The sequence below is a fragment of the Pseudorca crassidens genome, chromosome 3 (genome assembly GCF_039906515.1).
Source record: "Pseudorca crassidens isolate mPseCra1 chromosome 3, mPseCra1.hap1, whole genome shotgun sequence".
In the NCBI taxonomy this organism is placed as follows: Eukaryota; Metazoa; Chordata; class Mammalia; order Artiodactyla; family Delphinidae; genus Pseudorca; species Pseudorca crassidens.
In genome coordinates this window covers 145660938-145685451 of record NC_090298.1, presented here as the reverse complement: position 1 = coordinate 145685451, position 24514 = coordinate 145660938, and the positions used below count along the sequence as shown (strand labels likewise).

The window sequence follows — 24514 nt, the reverse complement described above, 5'->3', positions numbered from 1 at the left end:
ATGGGTCATTTTAGGAAGTTCCCACCTAGGGCTGTTTTAAAAATTATTAGGTTCCTGAATCCCAAAACAAGTACAGTTTGTTTCAAAATGCCAGGAAAGGGACACTAAATGAGACCAGGGAGCTGACTACTTTGTTACACACCAACCCGGTGTAATTCCTAAGACTTCACTCTTCTCAATTCTCAAGGCCACCCACAAAAGAAAGCAACACTTCCTGCTGACTGTGCCTGCCCAAAATACTACCTACCACCATATTTGACGACCTCAACTGGCTTATATAAGCCAGGACTTTTTCAGAAAAACTAGACCTTTAAAAATGGAAGGCAGCCCATTGTAGTAGAAAATACCTAGGTCAATTAGCAGCTTTAGCAAATGACGTGGACTGTTTGAATTGCAGTCTCCTCCTCTGTAAAAGATAATATATACGTTCTCAAATCTGTTGGAAGGATCAAATGAGATTACGTACATACAGTGCTTATCACAGTGCCTACAAACGGTAGCAGTGACGCTCTTTCTCATTTGTGGAGAACACTGACCAAAAGGAGTAGGCTGTGACCAAAAAAAATCTCACCAAATTGCCGGGAACTGTTGTCTCAGTCTAGGCTGATCTTCAATACTGATAGCCCTGAGCCCTCCCCAACCATTCCCAGGAAGGGGCTCAGCCTGCAAATGCAATTCAACAATCATCTTAACTTCAGCAGTAGGAATACAGGGCATACACAGGTGCACCTCTTTTATGATGCAGATACCTGCCATTTCACTTAGACATCATGTGGTGTGGCTACTGTAGAGGAATATTTCATGTTTTTGAGAACTTGTAAAATCCCCTTACCCTGTGCAAATTTTCAAAATACTGGGAAAGTAGCCATGATACACAGAGTATACAGCAGCATTTAAATTGGCAATAGAGTGAAAACAGATGTCTGAGTATGAAGGAATAACATTATTTTTAGAAGCCTAAACACAACTGGGTGGGTGGGCAAATTTCAGCATTTTCTGGTTAGGACAATGTTAATATCAAGTTTGCAAACCACAAAAAAGCTCCCCACTTTCCCTGAATAAAATGTGGTTTATTATAAGGTGCGATACAACACACCATCGTTTTACTAGTGGTCTGTTCCAAGGAGAGTGCTTCAAAGGCTTTAATCCAGTGAATAAAAAAAGGAAAAAGGCATATTATATGAAAGAGTTTGCCACTAATCTGAGATGGCAAAAGAGAAAAATCCAAGTTCAGGACATCAGAACTCTGACTGCTTGAGTCTATTATAACAACTCCCACCTCTCTGTTGAGGGACATCTGACGGCATGGTAGGGCGAAAAGAGCATGGACTTTGGACTAAGAGTCTCAGTTTTGACAATTTGAGGACTAAATTAAATTACTGTGGCAAAGTACCTAACAGTAGTCTCATCATTAATAATAATGAGGATGAGGATGATAATAACAATTAAGACTCTAGATAGCAAAGGAAATATGGCTGCTTCTTTTAGGACTGTGCCTCAGGTTTTCCAGGAATTCCTTCTCAATTCAGAGGCACTCTAAACTCTCTCCCTCCCACCCTACCCCCTCTTCTCTCTCCCCCTGTGTGTGTATGCGTGTGTGTATGGCAAGAGCACCCATGAGAGATGAACCTTTGCAGAGAACTAAGAATTCTTATTCTCTTCAGACTTCATTCCTCACATTCTCATTTCCTGAATAATAGGGGTTGGCCATACTAAGCCAGGTTCCCTACTTCTTAAAAATTAGCCAATTTCTGTTGGGTCAATGTGGAAGGGCAAGGTCATCTGCTTGTCAGAGCCAAATATGGGAATGGATAGATGACAGGAGCCAGCACATGAACTGGAGCTGTCAGGGTAGAGCAAGAAGGATAGAAAGCAAAAGGTGCTGTGAACTGGCAACCCTGCAAAGCATATGAGAAAAAAACACAAGAGACTCCAAGGCTGTGTATGGGCAACCAGGGAGGGGGACAAAAACATCCACTTGATGTTCAGGGTGTAATTTATCTTTTGGCAATAGGCTTAAAACCCTCTAAAGCACTACCTTTGCCATAACTGGACTAAAACAAGGCCAACTAATCTTATCTTAACTCATATGCTTTTTTCAACTAAGAGTTTGCAAGCAATTGGACAAAGATGACAAGATCACCTTGAAAAGTCTGTAGGCATTTAACAACATACCTCTTTCTCCTTCTCTTCTGGAATTTTCTACTTTGAAAATGACAAACAACAACACTAAGCCTAGAGCTGGCCAGACCTCAGTTAAAATCCCTTGTCTTCTACTTAACTATGTAGGAAGTTCTAAAATTTCTCTTAGTCTCAGTTTCCCCTCCTTACAGATGAGGATGACAGGTAGCTTGCTGTAAGAATTAAATGCAATTAAAAATCTTATGTAAGTCACACGACATGGTTCATGAGTATACTGCGAGGGCTCAAAAGAGGGTACTTGTAATTATTATAGTCTGCTTGTGAGGGTTTTGTACCAGGCACATGGGTAACAGCCAAGCCTGTGAGTCTCTCATTTGTTTGACCCATGAATCACTGACACAACTCTCTGCTTTGTGTGTCTACCCAGGACAGAATAAAACACACTCACAAAACAGAGGTACCGAACTCTATTTTGATGAAGTACCATTTATCTATAGCACACAAAAAGTTGCATTAAGTGCAGAAGAATGTAAGGATGATCACAGACTCAACTACTGACTGGTTGTATGATCACCGGCAAGCTATTTAACCTGCGTGAGCCTCAGGTTCCTCAATTTTAAATATGGACAGGGCCTAACTTTCAAGTATTGTCCAGAGTATTAAATGAGAAAATGCATTATAAAATGCTGAAAGTATCTAGGACAAGTAAACAGTCTATACGTGGTACATTATTTTTATTATTATTACTATGAGTGAAAGTACCAAAGTATAAAACATCATCCCTTAAACTAAGAGATCTAGCCCACAAAAATCTGGAGGAGACTCTTGTGGCCAACCAGCGGGTTTTCCTAAACCACACTTTAAGAACCACTGGGTAGACCACCACGATATAGAGGTTTTGTGTCAAAAAGGGTTTTCCTCCATAGCTCTATTTTCCCTCACATCTGCCTCCTTCTAACTTTAAAATATTATTTCAGCCTGAGTAAATGGTTATGTTAGGTGGTGTCACATACTGTCATGCCACAGAAAACCGAGTTCATACTGTCGATTATAACACTACTAATGGGAATTAAATAATATATGTCACCAAATCTTCAACCTGATCAAAGTTCTTCCAGAGTTCCTATTTATTAATGATTGACCTCAGACATCATCCTTCTTATAATAAAGGACTTGCTGAAATTATTCAAGGAAATGTGGAGATACTTTATAAAGAATAGTTGGGAGGAAACAAGTAACAAGTAATATAGTTTCTAAGATCTGTGCATAAGCAGTGTCTTAGTAAAACTACATGGGGTAAAAGACAATCCCTCTAACCTGAAACACACATACACCAACCTAAGGTTCAAGTTAACACTATGTTTCAGCTACTAAAACTGTAGGAGCAATTTATTCTAAGTTTTGAACTGCCAAGGGATCAATTAATTCCTAAACTTTAGGATTTGTATGGCAGAAGTTTTAAATCATTTAACCTACCCTAAAAGGTTACTTATAGCTCATTTTAGGGAACAGAATATTCAAGACAATGGCTTGCATTTGAAATAATGATATTCCAGTCATATTCAGATTTACTGTTAACAAAGCGATTCCATTAGTTCACATCTGCCTTAAAAAGAAGGCAGCGGGGAGGGGACTCCAAGAAAAGCACATGTTTCTCCATTAATGAATTTTGGCACAATAACTTTTATGTCTATCACCTGGGGGTGAGGATTACTTCATGTTTGGGAAACTGAGTATAACTTTATGGGTGATACAGCATTGCCTAGCAAAGGTTGAACTTTTTTGCCAAGGAGGAAATCAGTGAAGTAACCAAGACCTGCCAAGAACACATGTGAAAGAGTTAATCAGAAATGCCTGTGCATGTCTTTCTTGGTTCAAGGAAAAGGGCTAAATAATAAAACTGAACTAATTAGAACACATGAACAATATCAAACATCTCCAATGTTTCTCATCATGTTCACAGAGTTTTACTGGTCTGGGGAAGTTACACTCAACTCCAAAATGGTCCACGAGCATAATTTGCTCTATAAAAGCCACTTAACTATTGCTTAGAATCATATTTGAGTCCTTTTAATGAAAAAGTATGGGAAATTTACAGAGGAAACTGAGACTGTGCCTTCTCTAGTTCTCTAGAGATGGCTCAAAAAATGTAAAACTATGCTTACCTGAAAAATTGGGCCTTGGATTTCGGAAATTTCATCAAATTAAAACAAAAAGTTAATTTTGGATTAAGGTTTTAATTAACTGGTAGTCTTGCAGAAGCATTTCATGTTTTAGAAAAGTTAGATTAGTTTTTACAAAAAGGCACTATCTACTCTGAAGGATAGCTGCAGATTACACATTGTGACATATGTGCTCTAAGACTTCAACTTAAAAAAAAAACAGTTCTATGATTTTAGAACTAGACAACTAAGAACACTAAGACAACAAAAAAGTTGAGAACAAGACACAAACAGCCCATAAAACAGATAAATCATAAAATTACCTCTATATCCTGGATAATCTTTGGGTATAATGACCTATAAAATGAATTGGGAGGGCCATCTGTTGGTCTGTTTTTAAACAGGTACTGATCCCTGGCAAAAAAACACAAGCAGATGTTACATTTTTGCACATAAAAGGGTGAATTTTATTTAAACATGGTGCTTACAAAGATGTATCTTTCAAGTCTTTTGACTTGCATTGAGCTTTAACAGTTCCAAAGCAGGATTTCTGACAATTAAATGTACATGTTAGGCACAACTTTACTTCAGCTTACAGTTCTTTAGCATGGTCCTAACCTTTTATTTTCTGAATACCCAACACAATAATCTAGCCTTTCATTCTACAGTTCGATAAAAAGTGTTAATGTAGCTTTGTGAAAAAGTTAACTGAGTACATGAACAAACTTTTTCCCATAAAGAAAGCACAGCCCTAACCATCACTCACACAGCCACCTATCTGTCCTAGCTGTGGCACTCTCTTTCTCTGTGCTGTCAGGGTACTGACATGTACAGAGCTTTACAGCTGTATTTCAGACAACAGGTTGTCTCTGAAAAATCCTGCCTGCTGTACCTTCCATCTTCAACCAGGATCAATATCTAATAGCAAAATGGCATTATTTGACTTTCTCATATTTTCCTTTTTCTTATCTATCTTTTGGTAATGGTGTCATCACCTAAGGAAAATGTGAAAGGAAAAGCATAAACACATAGCCTTGAAAAGCCAAATTGCTCAAACTGTACATCTCCCCCCCCAACTCTTGACTACTCATCTTTTCCCACTTGTTTAAAATAGGCCAACACATTTGGCAAGTATAATTGCATTTTTTAGTAATCAAACTGACCCTAGGTCAAATAAACTTTTTTCAAGGGAACAACCAACCTAAATACTTACCACCCTCTTCTTTCTGAAAGTCCCTTCCATAGAGGGTCAGTGCGCACCATTCGTTCAATCAACTTCTTCCAAAGCATTCCTTCGGAGATGACTCGCTGCCATTCCTTACATACCAGCTCTGCTGCACACAGAGACCTGGCATCCAGGTAGGAAAGAATGTTTTCTGCTATGTGATCTAAACCTTGCTCTACAAAATAGAAAAGGCAATGAAGGAATAGGAAGGGAGATGGAAACGTACCAGTTACCATTTCCTTAAAGATAAGAGGAATAAAGAAATCCTGAACCAGGAAACATACCTGAGTAATATCAAAAGTTCTTCAGATATACAAGTGCATGAGTACATAGACATAGACACTTCTTTTTGGTTCTGATTTTTTAAGATAAAACAATTGATGGCACCAGTTCCTGTCTGTAAAAGCCAACCCTGGACAGTTCTGTACTTGTCAGACATTATAATAAATGATTTCTTTTACATAACTCTATGGGGTAACGACACCCCAAATTTTACAGATGAGGCAGAAAGAGGTAAAAGGATTCAAGGTTTTACAATTATAGGGTAGTGAAGCCAAGACTGGACTCTGATCTCTTGCTCCAAAGTCTGCATTCTTTCCCCTCTGATTTACTGTTTCTCGTAACAAATCATCCTATTGATACATGACCTATGTGAATCCCTTGGGGCTAAGGAGACAAAAAGGTGAGAAACACTGACTTATCTGAAAAGTTTATGGAAAGTTAAACGACAATCCAAGAATTAAGTCAGGTGCACTAAGATGTATTTTTGTCAATCATTTCTCCATCTCCTTATGGAGGTAAAATTCTCAAAACCATGAACCACATGCCTAAAAATTCTAGAACCTTAAGTCGTTTATCCTACACAATGCAAGTATCCTCTCCAAGACAACCAAGATTCAGCCTTCGCCTGACATTCACGAAGGTAAGAAGATCACTATGGTCAATGCTGTTGCCACCTGTACACTCCCATCCTGTGGTTTTGGGCATGTCCTCTGCAACTACAAGAAATAAAGCTCATCCCCAGGCCTCCTCTGTGTTGGGGTGGGAAAACTAAACACACAGTCGGAAAATTCCAATTTCAAGTCTGGGTTCCCCACCTAGAACTTCTATGACATGAAACAAATACTTAAACAATACTGAAACATCCCTGCCCCTTGGTTTTTTACCAAATAACATGGTAATGGCCAGTAACAACTGTCCTTTCTCACACTACTTGTATGAATCAAAAAAGTTCTACAGGAAGATTTTAAAGACAACAAAGTACCATTTGGGGTTAATACTTGTTCTCTTTTTCAAGATAAACAGAAGGAGTATAGTCATACTAACTTGGCAGGGTATAGGTAAATCGTTAAACTTTCAGAACCTCAATTTCCTCATCTGTATAAAACAGGGATAATAATCTCTGCCTTATTTTGAAAATATCACAATGAGATGCTGCATAAAAAATGCTTTACAAACTAAGGTTTTTTCCAACTCTAAGAATGACTATTTACACTGTTGATTATGGTTTACAGGCCCTTCATATACTAGTTCTACTCTATAGTAGGTCTAATACCCAAGTTATGATCTGATAATGAAGACTAACTACACTGGACCACTATCTTTTCTTGCACGTTATTATATTAAGAGTTAAGGCCATCAAAGATTATACTGCCTTCATCTAACAGTCATATCACAGTAGACTCCTAAGATGGTAGTAAGTTGAATTAAAATCTTAGGCCCTTCTCCCCAAAACATCTATTAAAACAATTCCCCTTAATTTCTGTATTTGTATGGGTAGTTTAGAAGGGGAGGGCAGCTCACACGGAAGTCTACAGTTATCCTCTCTATAATTCACCTTCAAATCTTTATCTGACCCTTCCATGTCAGTCTCTACAATTCTGATTCTGTCATACAGAAAAGTGGATATTCCACACCAGATCTTCGTGGTGGGCAAATGCAGTAACTCTTTACCCCAAGTTGCTGGCAAACATGTTAAATGGGTCAGAACCAAGGACAGCACCCGTGATTCTATATTTCCCTTCAAGTTATCATACACCCATTCATTAAATACTCACAAGGTACCAACACTGAGCCACCAGTTCTACATCATCTGGATTTTATACTACTATTATCCAGCCCATATCTCTCTATTCAGTCCTCAAGGATATTTGGAGAAACTCGGCCCCATGAAGACACTGCCATCTTTATTTATATCATGTTTCTGACTTGCTAGTCTCATAACTTTATCCAGAAAGGAAATCAAATGACTTTGGTACGGTTACTCTCCACGTTCCCTTGCTGGTGCTTACTACATAAAGTTGGTATTGCAATTTTCTGTTTACAAGTTGGCACTACCTGCTTTGTGTCACTTTTAAACATATATAACCCATGTTCATTATAGAAAAACTATAAAATGCATATAAGCAAATACCTTTAAATCCCTAAACCCCACCTCTCAGAGATAATAGCTTTTAACATTCTGTATACTATACCTTTCTAGGATTACACAACCCTACACAGTCTTTTCAACAGCTAATTAACTTTTGATAATCCATTTGAGAATTAGGCTAGAATGGAACATCAAATTCAATAGCCAATAGCTCTCATATACACCTTCTCCAGTTCTCCCGTTCTTAAGACCAGGAAATCTGCTCATCAATCATCTCTGGGTTCTATCATGCAGGATTACCAAACACAGTTGTACAAGCTGTATGTTCACAACTGTACAAGCTATATGTGCACAACTGTACCCAGTAGCTCTACCTACTGGTTTCCAATTACTTCTCAATGTTCCACAATTCTGAAAGTCACAGACTTAGGTTCTGTCACTATCCCGGCACACAACATTTTTAGGTCTACTTGTTATAGGAGCTGTGTTAAAGACAGCTTCATATCTTTCTTGGACTACAATTTTTCTGTCCTTTCTGGTTTTAAAACCATTCTTCTTAGTGGGGAAAGAAAAAAGGATAAGTTAAATGAGGAGTGAAAATATGCTGTTTCTTTCTATTACCACTACACCATCTATTCCAAGTACACTGTCCCTTCATTCTTCGTGTTCTTGCTCCAAACAGTTGATTATTTTATTTGTTTTTAACTCTCCCAAATTCCTTAACCATTTTGGACAATTTCACAATATTTGGGGCTTGGCCTTCTTGATACCATTCTCAAAGGTTCAGGCTACCTTTTTGTGTATCTCCATGCCCCTTTCTTTCATCTTCTGTCCAAGTGTATTTAAAATCAGGGAAATTCATGGAAAATCACATGGGATTCTACTTGTGCCTATCCACTGACAGGATTAGCAAATTATTAATCAGAACTTTAAATTTCAGAATCTCTCTACCGTCTTTAATCATATTTTCTTTTACAGTCTCTGGCCATGGCCTAATAAACTTAGCTCTTCTCTGAATTCTTCTAATTCTGGGGTACTTTATCTGACTATCTTCTAGTTTCTACACTTAATATGAGAACACAGTCACTTTCCAAGGTTTATGTTAATTCTAATCACTAACCAAATCCTCCTAATTGGTTATAAACACACCCCTAACCAACTCCCCTCTCAAATCCTCTGCTGAGAGAGGAAATGAACAGACAAGAACACATTATATAGCTGTCTTTTCAGGCCTCAATGGCTGCCACATCCCCATGGTCTATATATGAACTGGGAAAGCTGCATCCAAACCCTCCACCTGGCTGGGTAGTCTATGCGCTGGTTCTCAGAAGCCTGTGTGGTTATATCACTTAGGGTTACTAATCTGAGAAGCAACAGCAGCAGAAACAGCTTCCTAAATATTCTCCTGATCCACTGAATCAGAACCTCTAGATGGTGGGGCCCAGAAATCTACATTCTTAAGAATTACTACCAGATAATTCTGACATGCTGGGAACTACTGCTTCACAGCAATAATATCCCTTTTAGTCCTCATTGATTTCCCGCCACCTCAATATCTCACACCACTGGGCTATCAATGAGATTCTGCAGAAAGAAGATTATTATTAGACACATACTTCCTACTCTTTCAAATGCCACTGGTCCAATTCGGCAACATCTCATTGAAATCTATGAGATTTGATTTATTTCCTTTTGGTAATACGTTAAATTCACTTCATCCTTCTAGGGGGCAGCATGTTTTAGTTTCTCGGAAAATGCACTGGCTATAGAGCCATATAATCTGGGTTGAAGCAAATCAGTTTTCCTTTTTGGATCTCAGTCTGCCATAAAATAGGAATGATATTAAATGCCTAAGAAGGATCATCTCGTATAATCTGCATGATAAAACCCTCTGAGATAGGCTATAAATAGCCTCATTTTATAGAGAAGGAACTTCTTAACCTTGTTGGAAAGGTTCATAAGAGGAGGTTATTCAGGAGCCAGATACAGAGCAGGTACTCGATAAATGTCAGTCTCTCTTCTTCCCTCTTCCAGAAATCGCTTTACCTGATATCACTGGTCAAGGAAGCTAAGCAGTATTCCCCTTCCTTGTTACCTTCTGCAGAGAAAATATGACACACCTCCCCTAGCAAATCGCTAATTCCTCACTAATAGCTTGGAGTAAGTCTCATACCCCTTAAATATTTAAAGAAGAATAGGAATCACACAACCTCTATTTTGGGCACCTTGGAGTAACTAGCCCCAGGAGCCATGTAGACCTTGTAACTTTCTGGTTTCAAGACTGTTCAGAACAAAGAGGTTACTGAATAAGGTGGTCCATTTGCCTGAGCTAGAAAGTGCTCTGAGGTGTTAAAGCTAAGCATTTTCTTAAGTATCAATGTCTGGCTCTCATTTACTCTATGGTGCTGAGACGCCCCCATCTCCTGCCACCCCCCCCTTCCCAAGGCAATAAGAGGACACATTATGGCCTCAGAAAATGAGTCCAGAATACTGCACACATAGTGCTGAAGAAGTGCTGCTGTTGCTAATTATAGGCACCAGATGAAGGTCTGGAAATTTTTCAATAATAAATTAAAACAATTAAAAGGCAGAATTTTCAAAGCTCAATATGTAAATAACATTGTACCAAAATGAAACTCAAATGTGTAATGTCAGTTCAATGCCCTTGACTATAGCCAGTTTTAAGACAGCTGCTTAGATCATACAATTACAGAAACTTTTATTATTTTAGAAACACATTTCAAAGAGCAGCTGCAAAGAAATTTCCTTCCCCACCCACCCCTGCTGTCCCTTCCCCCTCCCTAGTCACAGATCTAGTTGTAAAATCTGAAGTTAGAAACTTTCTTTCCTGAGAGCAAAAGTCTGTCAGTGGATGCCTTTAACTTGGAATATACTGACCTAAGGATTCAGACACAAATGCTCAGGTCACAAAGTCCAACATTTTGTTATGCCAACAAAGTGGCACACACACCTACCTAAATGATGTCAGGATGAATCAATTCGGAAATCAGTGGGTGAATAATTAAAACTTCCTGGCAATAAATCGTACTGCAGGTGCTTCCTGCCTCTCTGGGCTTTTTTTTTTTTAACTGACATCCTCAGAATACCCACCAGATGCTAGGCATATTATATACAATGTCTTTAATCTTCACAATATCCTATAAGGTATTATTATCATTCCCACACAGATAAGGAAACTGAGGATCCAAAAAGTGAGCTCACGTAACCATTAGGGGCAGGGGCTGGGATTCAAATGGAGGGGCTGTCAAATCCAACACCCATCATCTTTCCACTCTGTCATGCTGGATCTCTGGCCCTGCATCCAGCCTAAAGCCTACACTCTGGTTCTTCCACATCTCCCAAGACCTCTGATCTAATCTCTGTCACATTCACAGTCCATAATGGTTTATCATCCTTACTTGAGGATGAGACAAAAGAATAAACCATGGCCAGGAAGGTAAGTGTTTTTAAAATTCTTAATTGCTTAGACACCTCACCAAACAGATCACCAATGCTTATCGTCCTTCTTGAAGTACAATCTGTCTCTACTTCAAATGGTATAAATTTTCCCTTTAACAACAGTTCTTACAAACCACAAACTTAGCCTGCAGAAATTGACATTGCAGACTAAACATTTACCATGATTTTTAGAAAAGCATATCATAATTATCACTTTTTCCACTGAACCAAAAGGAGCCAGAGACCACAAACATTTTCCGTTTTCCCTATACTGACAGGTACGATATTCACAGTAAGCATTAAAAAGTCAAAACTACAGACCGTTTTTATAGAATTAATGGTTTTCACAATCAAAAGAAGTCTTAAGTAGACTGTCAATTTCAACAAAGTAAAAATTCAAACTAAGGATCATCTACAGTAAAAGTTAAACACCAAACCAGGATAATGATTAGTAAGTTGTTCCACACATTATTAAATCTAAGTATGAACAAACACATGGACCTGTTTCTCCCCTAATGCTCTTAAGGCAAGATCTGTGCTAAGGAACTAATGCCAGATTTAATCCAAGTCTACTAGACACTAACTAACACAATCAACTTGGCCAGCTTGTCCCCAGCTATTAGATTCATATGTATGATATATACTGACATATGTATATATGTTCAGATCAAATCCTGTTAAAACAAATAGCATTTTAACAAAAATATTTCCATGTCCCAGCCAATGGTCCGTTCATTTCATGTAATACTCGATACCACAAAATTCCACTTTAACAGAGATATGGACAATGCCTTAAAATTCGCTGTAATGAAAACTGAATTGTATGCAATTATACTAACCATATTTATATACATAACACATGTTCATCTGTTCTGTCTCTTCTCCAATTCTGTACACTCCCCAAGAGAAGGGGCTGCCTCTGAACTATACTCTGCAAATCAAGAGAACTACAACAGTGCCACCTCGTGGATATTCTGTAAATACAAGTTGAATTCCCTGGTGCTCTAAAATGTTTGAGAGGCAAATTATAGGGAAAAAATAAAAATAAACCAAAACAACAGAAAGCAAACAGAATGGATTTGCCTCAAAAAATGGAAGCATAGCTTCATTTATTTAAAAGCACTTAAGAGGAACAAGTATAACTGTCAACTTTAAAAACTACCCTGTCTCTTCTTGGTGTGAAATGTAGCATGAGTCAGTAGAAAGTCTTAGATGAGGGGGGTTCTGAGTTCTGGGCTGCACATACAGAGGAGCTGCAGCACATGTGCACTCATCTTACTCAAATTCACCTATAATTCTCTCTCTCATGCAATTAGAAGCATAGCTCTTCTCTCCCACTCTCTCTCTTATAATTAAAAGTAAATGTTACTGAATTGGGGTGTAAACCATGTATACTTGAGGCCAGTTTAAGGCACTGTCCAGAGTAATCTTAACTGGAAGTGATTTCAGCTTTTGTACTAGCTTTTGCACCAACCCCCACCATCACCTGCAAAATCACAATAACCAAGATGTATGATCTTAGGCATTTCACCCAATTCTCTGATCCCTGGCTTCATAATCTACCCAATGAGGAACAGCACTAGCTGACGGCTAAGATCCCCTTCAGCAATTAAATACTATGATTCTAGAAAAAGAGGGTTCATGTTTTGCTTTTCTAGAAATACTAATTCAAGAAATGAGGAAAATAATGCTACATTTCAGCATAAAAAGAACAGTAGGGGCAAAATTTTCTAAGCTAACTCTCAAATATCCCTAAAACACTCCCTTTGTAGAAAGTAAACTTATAAGTTCTAGAAGAGAGATTAGGAATCAGAGGCTGGCATGTCACTTTGCAGCCCCAGGTTTCAGGCCTGAGGCATGAACCCTGGTCCTGTCTACTGTGGAAATACTTAAGACTATGGAGTTGTGATGCACTGTAAATCACAGACAGGCTAAGAGAGAAGCTGCTCTTTGAGGAGCCATCCAGAAGCTCTGAAAAAAGGGTAGGGCTGGTGGCAATGCTACTGGTTTATCCCTGGCTATTTCTAAGGCATACCCTGGCACAGCAGCTGTAACCTCCAGGTTACCCTGACCACGTTAGAGGAGAATGTTCTGGCCAACAGTCTCACATTCTCTTCAAGAGTGAAATCTCTCTATCTTACCTAGACAAACTTAAAATAAAAAATTTAAAAAAGAACACAGAGAGAAAAGAATTAACGAGTGACCAAAAATCAAAGAGGGGGACTTCCCTGGTGGCGCAGTGGTTAAGAATCCGCCTGCCAATGCAGGGTACACAGGTTCAATCCCTGGTCTGGGAAGATCCCACATGCCATGGAGAAACTAAGCCCGTGTGCCATAATTACTGAGCCTGCGCTCTAGAGCCCGCGAACCACAACTGCTGAGCTCATGTGTCACAACTACTGAAGCTCACGCACCTAGAGCCTGTGCTCCGCAACAAGAGAAGCCACCGCAATGAGAAGCCCGTGCACCGCAATGAAGAGTAGCTCCCGCTCACCGCAACTAGAGAGAGCCCACGCGCAGCAACAAAGACCCAACGCAGCCAAAAATAAATAAATAAATAAATTTTAAAAAAAAATCAAAGGGGGATGAACAGGCAGAGCACAGCGGGTTTTTAGAGCAGTGAAACTGTTCTGTGTGACACTATAATGGTAGATACATGTCACTATACATTTGTCAAAAGCCACAGAATGTACAACACCAAGAGTGAACCTTGAAGTATGTACTTTGAGTGATAGTGATGTGTCAGTGTAGGTTCATGTATTGTAACAAATGTACCACTGTAGTGTAGGATGTTGATAGCAGGGAGGCTGTGCTGGGAGCTGTTGCGGGTGGGGGGGAGGATATGGAATCTGTACTTTCTGCCCAATTTTGCTGTTAACCTAAAACTGTTGTAAAAGTAGTCTTTTTTTTCTTTTAAACCAAAGTAAACTTAACTAGGGGGTGAGGAGGGAGAGACAGAGAAAGAGAAAAGGGAGAGAAGAACACACTCATGCAGGGGTAGGATAGTGAGGGAGAGGATGCAGAAATAAGTTTTAAGAAATGTAGTAAGACATGCTATCAATTTCCCCAATACTTTTCTGCCATTCCCTAAGTGTCACTTCAGATATAAATGAACATCTTAAATTTGGGGACACTTCCCAAACACTGTAGGAAAAATTGTCCCATATTAAAAAAAAATACTTATAAAGGCAAAATGCAGATTCTATAGACACCACATCAAAATAAAAAGTACAGCATTAATTCACTAATGTAGCAACAGTATTGACCAATGATCAACACTAGTAATCACAGAAACTGCCTACAGTTCCTAGATAGATGCTAAATTATAACTGCTCTTCAAGTACCACATATTAAAGTACAGTATGTGTCCCAAAGAAATGCTGTCTCATGCTGTACTCATTCATTCATTTCACAAACACCTACTCGGCTCCGTCTAGGCTCTTGGGCTGGGCATTCTTCCACTTCTCAGCTTTTTAAAAGACAAGCATGGTTACCTGGTAAAGCGGTAATAAAGTCCCGCTGCAACATGGGCTTCAGGTAAGAGTTAATATGTCCATGCTGGTAATGACACATTCGTGAAATAAGGTGTTCCACAAATTCCACTTGATCTGATTCAGACCACTGGTCAAAATATTTAATACACAAGTCTTTTTCTTTTTGATAGTTTCCTTCTGATGGCCTCTTTCTGGAGACGATCACTGATGATGTTCCATTACTTATCTATTTTAGAAAAACAAAAAAGTAATTAGTTTGACAAGGAAAATAAATCTTAAGAGCATATCATCAGAAACATTTTTTTGCCCTGTGTATTTATTCTTAAAATGCCAGTTTTACCCTAAAGCCAAACTCATTCCTTTATTAATTAATTCAGGAAATAATTAAAAAAGCATTCAGGGCCCATGTACTCGAATTAGTCACTAAAGTAATGATAAAGTTAGAGTTCTATCTAAAGCTAAATGGTGTCTTAAATCATCATTCTCCAATGCTTATTCCAAAATCGTGCTGTTATCAGTTAACTAACTAAGGTTGGAGAAGACCATCTTAGAAAAACTGTTCAACTTGGCAAAGTGGCAACTGATTGATTATTGATGGTTTGTTTTCCTTCCTCAAAGTTGGAAGGTAAAGCTATATTCATCTATGCAAATAGTTCTCACACTTGTGCATGCATCAGAATAACAAAAGAGCTTGTTAACACACAGACTGCTGGGCCCACCGCGGAGGTTCTGATCCTACAGGTCTGGAGTAGAGCCCGAGCACTTCCAACAAGTCCCCAAGTGATGCTGATGCTGCTGGTCTAGAGACTGCACTTCAGGGACCTCACTCTGAAAACTACTCGTCTATGTAACGGAGAAATCAGAGAGCAATTCAATCTAAAAAGCTTCATTTTACCTAACAGTTTCAATCTCCTCCGTATTATTTCCAGGGCTGCTAACTGCTGACAAAATAGTTTACAGACTTTCACTGTCTCTTTCAATCACCTACTCAGAAAGTGACCCAAGGTAAACCACATATACCTGAAAAGTTCCTCATCTTATTTAGTTGGTTTACGGATATCCCACAGACTCCTATACTAAATAGTTGCATCTCTCATCAAATCTACATGGTCCTTACATAAAATCAGTATACTTTTTAAAAACTGAAACTAGGACTTCCCTGGTGGCACAGTGGTGGAGAATCCGCCTGCCAATGCAGGGGACACGGGTTCGAGCCCTGGTCCGGGAAGATCTCACATGCCGCGGAGCAACTAAGCCCGTGCGCCACAACTACTGAGCTCACACGCCTAGAGCCTGTGCTCCGCAACAGGAGAAGCCACCGCAATGAGAAGCCTGCACACCGCAACAAAGAGTAGCCCCCGCTGACCACAACTAGAGAAAGCCTGCGCACAGCAACGAAGACCCAACACAGCCAAAAAAACAAAACAAACAAACAAAAACACTGAAACTACATGCACTGCATCTGGACAACAATATCCAAAAAAAATCTAAATCCCTAGACTGAACCACAACTGCTACTGATATTATGAGGCTCAGTAATTTCCCTGTTTACAAACAAAAGAACCTCAATACTTTCGTCAAACATTTGCCAAGTCATCTGTCCATCACTATTCTGAATGCCCCTTCATGTGTAACACTAGAAAGAATAACATATAAGAGAATTTTGAAAACTGAAGAGTTGCATCACAAACATTCATTAATTCCATTAGGAGCTTATTTCAGAAGTCTTACATGGGAAGAATGAAGAGCTTTTTTTATCAGTATATCCCCTAACTTAAAGTGAACTGAACCCATCCCAGAAAGAAGACATCCTTTGTAAATATCCAAAGGAGTCTTTGGCCTTCCTTGGTAAAATCTTAAAAATCCTTCATATCTGAAGTGAGTTCTTATATCGACATTTAGAGGTATAAACCTGGAAGGCATTAATCTCCCACCTCACTTATCTTACCACTTCCTTGTCTGAGAACGTTTTTTCCCTTATAATGTGGGTGAGGGAGAGCTCACTGACACCGGGCACCACCAGGGGGCAGCATTGAACAGAGATTTTTGATGTTGCTTGTAGTAAAACATTCATATCAAACAGAACCAAAACATCAGCATTAAGAACAGTCAGACGAAGTAAACATTCTTTGCTGTGGTGAGTATCAGCTAGCATAAGGAGCACCTTTGCTACTTCTAAGCATAAGGATGTTCACCATAATGTTATAATAAAATTCAGAAAAAACTACCCAGTTACAGGCAACTGGTTAAAGTGAATTATATAATACATCTACACAAAGTACTACGATGCAGCCATTAGAATTAGGTTTATAAAGTAAGATTTTAATAACAAGAGAACATGTTTATGAAATAGTATTAGGGACAAAAGAATTTTATATAGCATATGATCACAATAATTTGTGTGAAGGGAAACACGCCAAGAAAAAGTAAAGAATATAAATGAAAATGTTAGAAGTGCCTAATCTTGAGAGAGAAAGCTACATATTTTTCCTTCCCCTTTTCTTTCTATATTTTTTTCATAATACTTGCCAAAATAATTGCTTTCCTAACAGGTTAAATATAATTATGGTAACAACTTGCATTTGTGTACTGCTTTATTGTTTATAAAATACTTTCACACCCATTATCTCACTTGATAAGCAAAAGGGTTATTATTTCATTTACAGAAGGGTTCCTTTCCTAACCATCTAGCCCCCTTACAGCATCGGTATACCATTAACTAGTTGACTGAAAGGCAGATGAAAAAAAAACCAAAAAACTGAAAGCTAAAGTGTTAAGAACCACTGTGAATTGAAAAGCAATAGTAAATTAAAGAGAATCCTGTTGCAAAATACCAGACGTGGAGGGAACAGCAGTCAGTCTGCACACAGTTCCCCCTAAAATAACAGTATGTGCCCAATTCTACAGCACATTTTCCATTTCTATTTCTAACCACCCGCTTGGCCTAGAAAGATCTTCCTGGAATTGCACTGCTTTGTTTCTTTTCATCATAAATTTGTTGGGGACACTTTATTCTTGCTAACTCCTTTGATTCAAAACAAGTGAACCCAGAGAACTTTTTTTTATCATTATTCTCTTCAGATTTAGATTTGTTTTGCCTTTATTTGTATCTTCATGAAGGGAAAAATTATGTGTACCATAATGGTCGATGAAAACATGAAATCATGAAACTTTATATGCTCTCCATCCCGCGCCTTACAAAAAAACTGGGGGATTGAAAGGAAAACTGGAAAACTAAAATAGAGGTAGGAGAGAAGGAAACTGAATTTAAAAGGAAAAGGCAAACAAATAGGAAATGGGGGAGAAGGGTGACGGTTGGGAGAAAAGGTCGGTGCATACACTGGTATGCGGCATGGTGCCATTCTGGTGACAAAGGACACCACCACTGTCCATCTTTGGCTTAGACAGTGGCCCCAGAGACGGAATATTTTGGGCTGCAGCCAACTTCAGAATCTTGGTGAGAATTCCTAAATTCTTTACTATTCATAATGACACTTCCCTAAGGAACAGAAGATAAATTAGGGTGAATTCTTTTTTTTTTTTTTCTTATGTGGACCATTTTAAAAGTCTTCACTGAATTAGTTACAATATTGCTTCTGTTTTATGTCTTGGTTTTTTGGCCCTGAGGCATGTGGGCTCTTAGTTCCCCAACCAGGGATCGAACCCCCACCCCCTGCATTGGAAGGTGAAGTCTTAACCACTGCACCGCCAGGGAAGTCCCAGGGTGGATCCTGAAACTAGCAGAATTGCACAAAAGAAAACAAAAGTACTTGGCTCTTAGTTTCACTGAGGACAGGAGCTGAGGGAGCATCTTATCTACAGTAAGTCAATTGCTATCTTATCTGTGCGCCGTCATTCCTACCTGCCAAAGAGTATTTTTCTTTGGGGACTCATCTTCATTTTGATCCTCCATAACTGAAGTGTTCTAAGGGGGGAAAAACAGGTTATTTGAATTATGCCGAGTTTTGCAAATCCTAAATAACTACACCAAAATATAGTTTTGAAAACCCAAACTGGAGTGTACCAACACCAACCCAAGAGCTGTTTGGCTTGTGGCTAACACATGCCATTTTGGGTCAACAGGGGTGTTTTCATCTTTGATCAATCATTAGTTAGTGGTTGGACAAAAGTAAGCATAAAGTCTTTATGAAGGTTGGGTGTACTTAGAAAACAGGCTAAATTATGGGAGTGGGGCTGAAGCTCTCAATCATCCCCGTTATTCTTTTAACCTGAAGAAAGAAGGCCCAGAGACCCACTAAGTTCCTGATGATTACACAAAACATTTACTAGAATGTCTGCTACTCAGTAGCCCACCCCAGCCATCAGCAATTAGAAGTGACAAAGCCCTGGAAGCCCCCCTGCCTTTCTCTTTCCTCCCTTGATGGCCTTGTTTTTCTGGAATGGCTTTGCAATCTCCCCTAGCAAGCATGGTGGGTGCCCCAACCTTTTCCCTTAAGAGGAGGATGCTGTTAGCCAGCAACAATCTGGCTTGCCTTGGGAATGCATTAGCTTTTGATTTTTGTGTTTACTGCACAAAGAGGCACTGTGTATTCTTTCTGGTGACCTAGTCGCTCAATAGATGCCCATTAACTGGAGATTATACATGATTGGATTTTCCCTTTTGAAGCTCCTACCTAATAGCTAAATGGAAACTTAATGAGAAGGGGAAGTGGGAGAGTTGTGTTCTGAAAGGAATAACAACTCATTTATGGATAGCAGTCTCTCTAAGATTCCTTCCCAAGCCTAAAATTCCAAGATTGGGGTACAAAATTTAAACTATAACATTTGTCCTGTAGTATTAGTCGAAAAGATCCTATAGATCTATTTATCAGTGTTTACAAGAGCTTGTTTACTGCCTATAGGGAATAAGCCTACCTCTCAAATTTTCCCTGTTTTTCCTTTATGTTCGTCAAGTTGTAAAATGTTTGGGCACATACAGTATTTCCAAACACTCCATTTGAAAATACCCAACGTAGGTGGTGGCAGAAGAATCACCACTGGACACTAGTGCTCTGCAGGTCTCACAGCAGGCTCTGATAAGAGATGTAGAATGAGGGCTTCCCTAGTGGCACAGTGGTTAAGAATCTGCCTGCCAATGCAGGGGACACGGGTTCGAGCCCTGGTCCAGGAAGGTCCCACATGCCGCGGAGCAACTAAGCCCGTGCGCCGCAACTACTGAGCCTGCGCTCTAGAGCCTGCGAGCCACAACTACTGAAGCCCACGCACCTAGAGCCTGTGCTCCACAACTAGAGAAGCCACCGCAATGAGAAGCCTGCACACCGCAACAAAGAGTAGCCCCTGCTCTCAGCAACTAGAGAAAAAACCCGCGTACAGCAGCAAAGACCCAAGGCAGCCAAAAATTAAATAAATGAATAAAATTAAATTAAAAAAAAAAGAGATGTAGAATGATGTAGTAGAAAAGCCAAAGGCTTTGAAACCAAAGACAGAAGTTGGAATCCAGATTTGGTCACTCACTCTGTGTGTGTGTGTGTGTGTGTGCGCGCGCACGCGCGTGCACGCATGCGTGCGTGAGAGAGAGAGAGAGAGAGAGAGAGAGAGAGAGAGGGAGAGAGGGAGAGAGGGAGAGAGAGGGAGAGGGAGAGAGAGGGAGAGGGAGAGAGAGACAGAGAGATCCTGAGCAAGTTGTTCTACCCATGGACAAATACAAACCACACAAAGTTGTGGGGATTGAGACTACCAGCACAGTGCTTTGTGTATAGTGGGTATTCATAAACTCTGTTTATGCCCTGCTTTGAAGATACTACTTTCCCCCAAGTGTTATCTTCTCATGCTTTTCTAACTTCAGACTTTGACAGAAAGACTCCAGATGGTTGCCTAATAGGGAAAACCCACTGGCTTCCTTATATAAGGTTATAAAACCTTATAAGCCGCATAACACCGAGGTCTGCAATGGGGAAGGGGGGCAGGAGGGCAGGGCTCCATATGTTAAAGTCAACCATGAGCCAGAGAGGAAGGAAGTGTGTCCAAGTGTCCAAAGCAGGTCTAAAGCAGTGGCAGCAATAAATGATCCTGAATGGGAAAGGGGGGATGAAGAATAGGGAAACACAAGTAGTACTCCTCCCTCAAATTTTCCTTTTACTGCTATCTTGAAGGACTTAGGGATTAATAAAGCTGACAGGTTTCCTTAGGGGAATGAACAAAGTGGGAACAGTGACTCAGTATATCACCTGGATCTGACTGGTAGTTACAAAGGCATCCTTGCAATATCACAATGTCCTGGGTTCTGAGAGAGTGGCAAGAAGAAAGAATGGCTGGGAACATGGAGGTGAGCGTGCCAAATGGAAGAGAGATGGGAAGTAAGTTCCCGCTCCCTCGTCTCCAGGCAGCCCAGGAAATGTGTGAAGGAGGTATATGTGCAAAGGGGTTTGAACTCCAAAGTTTTAAAACACAGGAGTCTGAATCCACCAGAGCTATTCTGACGTAACCTACCTCAATACTTTCCTCACTCAGGCAGGAAACATAAAAACGTCAGAAGTTCCTGCGGACTACGCAAGAAACAACCGTCTTTCCAGTAAGAAAATTTAATTCTTCCTTTCATTCCAAAACAGAGAAATGGTGTTTATTTACATAGCTGAAAAGAAAACAACCCCTCTGATAAAAATAGCAACTATTCTCTTAAGGCTTGATGGAAGTGGATAAAGACATACAATTTAGTAAAACTGTATTTAATAGAGCCCTGTGGGGGCTGGAATACATTTTTTTTTTCAATTTCTCTTATAAAGCCTTCAGGAAAAGATGCCAAAGGGAAAAAGCTGCCCTCCAGCTACACTGATCAGAGGATCATTTCCAAAGAGTAATCCAGGTGACACAAGAGATGCTCAGAGGAAAAAGGGTCCTGGGGTCTAATTAAGTTTGACAAATGCTGCATGCTCACGTGTGTGCTCTCCCCCGCCGCCCTTCTTGCTTTCCTACACAAACACACCCCACAATGCACTTCGTAAAGATACTAAAGGCTCTGACATCTTATAATTTTAAAAATCAGGTTAGATTAGTTTAACAGCTATCCCTAATTTGTTGGGTATGGCCACCCCCCTTCTACACTCTCTCAATAAGAGCTCAGCACACTGGCAAACAGTGGACTACGGCAGTAGCATGGCACGATTCCTTCCTCCTCCCACTTCACTACATGAATACTGCTGAGAGACAAAGGAAATGCCCACTTTTGGTAAACACAATATATACCTCTCCTATTCCTCATTATCTTATGTGGGGATAAGAATGGGTGGCAAGCATCAAAAATTCTAAGAGCCACAGGTTTTTATTTTTAGTCACTTTGACTGGGCTTCCCTGGTGGTGCAGTGCTTGAGAACCCACCTGCCAATGCAGGGGACACGGGTTTGAGCCCTGGTCTGGGAAGATCCCACATGTCGTGGTACAACTAAGCCCGTGCACCACAACTAGTGAGCCTGCGCTCTAGAGCCCGTGAGCCACAACTACTGAAGCCCACAGTCCACAACTACTAAGGCCCGTGCACCTAGAGCCCCGTGCTCCACAACAAAAGAAGCCACTGCAATGAGAAGGCCATGCATCACAATGAAGAGTAGCCCCCGCTCGCCCCAACTAGAGAAAAGCCTGCACACAGCAACGAAGACCCAGCGTAGCCAAAAATAAATAAATAAATAATCATTTTGACTTTTATTCCTTAAAGGTTTAATAGACAAAAGGTCACAAGTTCAAGGGAGAGGTAAGAAAAAACAATGAGTCTTCCTTCCAGGAGAAAAGGAAGGTGGTTTCCTACATCCAAGCTCTCAGATGAAACCATGAGGTAAGCCAATCTGAGAGGTGAGATCCTCTTTTAAGTCTCCAACACTTCTGGGAAAGGAAAGTTCTTTGAAATACCAACCTGGCTTAATCACTTCCTACCCTTCTCATCATCATCTCTTTCATCCTACACCTACATCACATGCAAACAAACAAAAAACGCAGACCTTCCTACTACCAATGGAAGATACAGTCTAGGAAGCAGCAGCTAGACTCTAGGGCAGATCAACCTTAGTACTAGTGACATTTGGGGCCAGATTAATTCCGTGGTGCGGGGGCGGGGGGAGCGTGGCTGTCCTGTACAACGTAGGATGTCAGGCAGCATCCCTGGCTTTTCCCTGCTAGTTGCCAGTAGCAACCCCCTCCCCTGCCCTAACTGTGATAACCAAAAATGTCTCCAGATTGCCAAATGTCAGGGGTGGGGATTGGGGGCTCGGGGCAACAAAACTGCCCCCTCCACTTGAGAGCCACTGCTCTAGGGGTGTGAGCTCCTAAACTCGCTTCCTTAGGAAAATATACTAAAAATCACCACCATCTCAGACCTGGCCTTTCTTTCTCTTCAGGCTTCTTTTCCTTTAACCCCTGTGACAGTATGTGATTTCTTCAAATATAGCCTGACCGTACCATGGTCAAGTAATTCATAGAGTACATAGTTATCTCAATTCTGGGGTAAATCCTGCTTGCCATTCAATGCCTATCCAGGAAAACTTGATATAAGGAGTTCTTTACTAGAGATCCATGGGCTTGGGGGTGTGAATGAGGGTGATAAATATCATGAAGTCATATACAAAAGTTCGTGTGTATACAGTCCTCCAGAAAGAAGATCCAGAGCTTTCATTAGATCTCAAAGGTGTCCCAAATGTAATAAAATAGCAAAGCATGTCTGACCAAATAGGTGGCCAGGGTGGATGGAGCCTAGGTATACGTGTTTTGCTTTGCTTTAATTTAAAGTTCTCCAGGTAATTTTTATGTATGTGTCTGCTTTAAAATCACTGCTATGGCAAAATGATGTGGTCCATGTAGTACCACCATCCTAAGGAAATTGCACTGATACCGTCATGACAGACTCCATCCCAATATGTGATATTTCAGAACTACCAAATACCATGAGAATCTAATGCCTGTTCCTTCTCTTATAAAGCCTTCAGGAGAAGATGCCGAAGGGAAAATGATGCTCTCAAGCTACCCTGATCAGAGGATAATTTCCAAAGAGTATTCCAGGTAACACAAGAGATGTTCAGAGAAAAAAGGGTTCTGAGGTCTGAGTTTGACAAATGTGGTGCACTGCATGAGTGTTCCCCCAACTCCACTCCCAGAGGTTATGATATACTTCACTAAGATACTAAAGGCTCTGTAACATCTCATAATTTAAAAATCAGGCTAGGTTAGTTTAACCTAGCTTTCCCAAGTTTGTTGGATATGGCCACCCCCCTTTCACATTCTCTTAATAAGAGCTCAGCACATACTGGCAAACACAGGACTAGGGCAATAGCATGGCATGATTCCTTCCTCCTCCCAATTCACTGGACAAATACTTTGCGGGGGGGCAGTGGGCAGGGAGGGCCAAGGAAATGCCCACTTTGGTAAACACAATACATTCCTCTCCTATTTCCCATCATCTTTCCCAGTCTGTTATATGGGGTTAGTTTGTATAAAAGCACAGCAGGCTCTAAGCAGTGATATATCTTTGCCAGTAGGTGCCACCAACTAACACAGAATATATTTCACTTGGAAAATTCCCTACTTTAAGAGTTATGTAAGAGGAATCAATTTCCTACTTTAAAAATCCTACAAATTCTGCATTTTGGCTTTCATGATGAGAAATGCTTATACAATGTAAGGTTTTCATATCAAAAACATCTTTACTCCTGAGAGGAAG

General features: G+C 40.1%; 1 protein-coding gene across 7 annotated transcripts in view; it reads right to left on the bottom strand.

The window, feature by feature from the left end:
• FBXW11 (F-box and WD repeat domain containing 11) overlaps positions 1–24514 on the bottom strand; it is a 132545-nt gene that overhangs the window by 26647 nt on the left and 81384 nt on the right. For 5 of the 7 annotated variants that reach the window (XM_067732852.1, XM_067732857.1, XM_067732853.1 and 2 more), the window contains 4 exons: positions 18716–18778; positions 14854–15079; positions 5518–5704; positions 4628–4718 (listed from right to left, as the gene is read on the bottom strand). In XM_067732852.1, coding sequence (XP_067588953.1) covers positions 4628–4718; positions 5518–5704; positions 14854–15079; positions 18716–18778 — 567 coding nt within the window. The remainder of the gene's footprint in view (positions 1–4627; positions 4719–5517; positions 5705–14853; positions 15080–18715; positions 18779–24514) is intronic. The other 2 variants (XM_067732855.1, XM_067732859.1) reach the window with 1 other exon arrangement.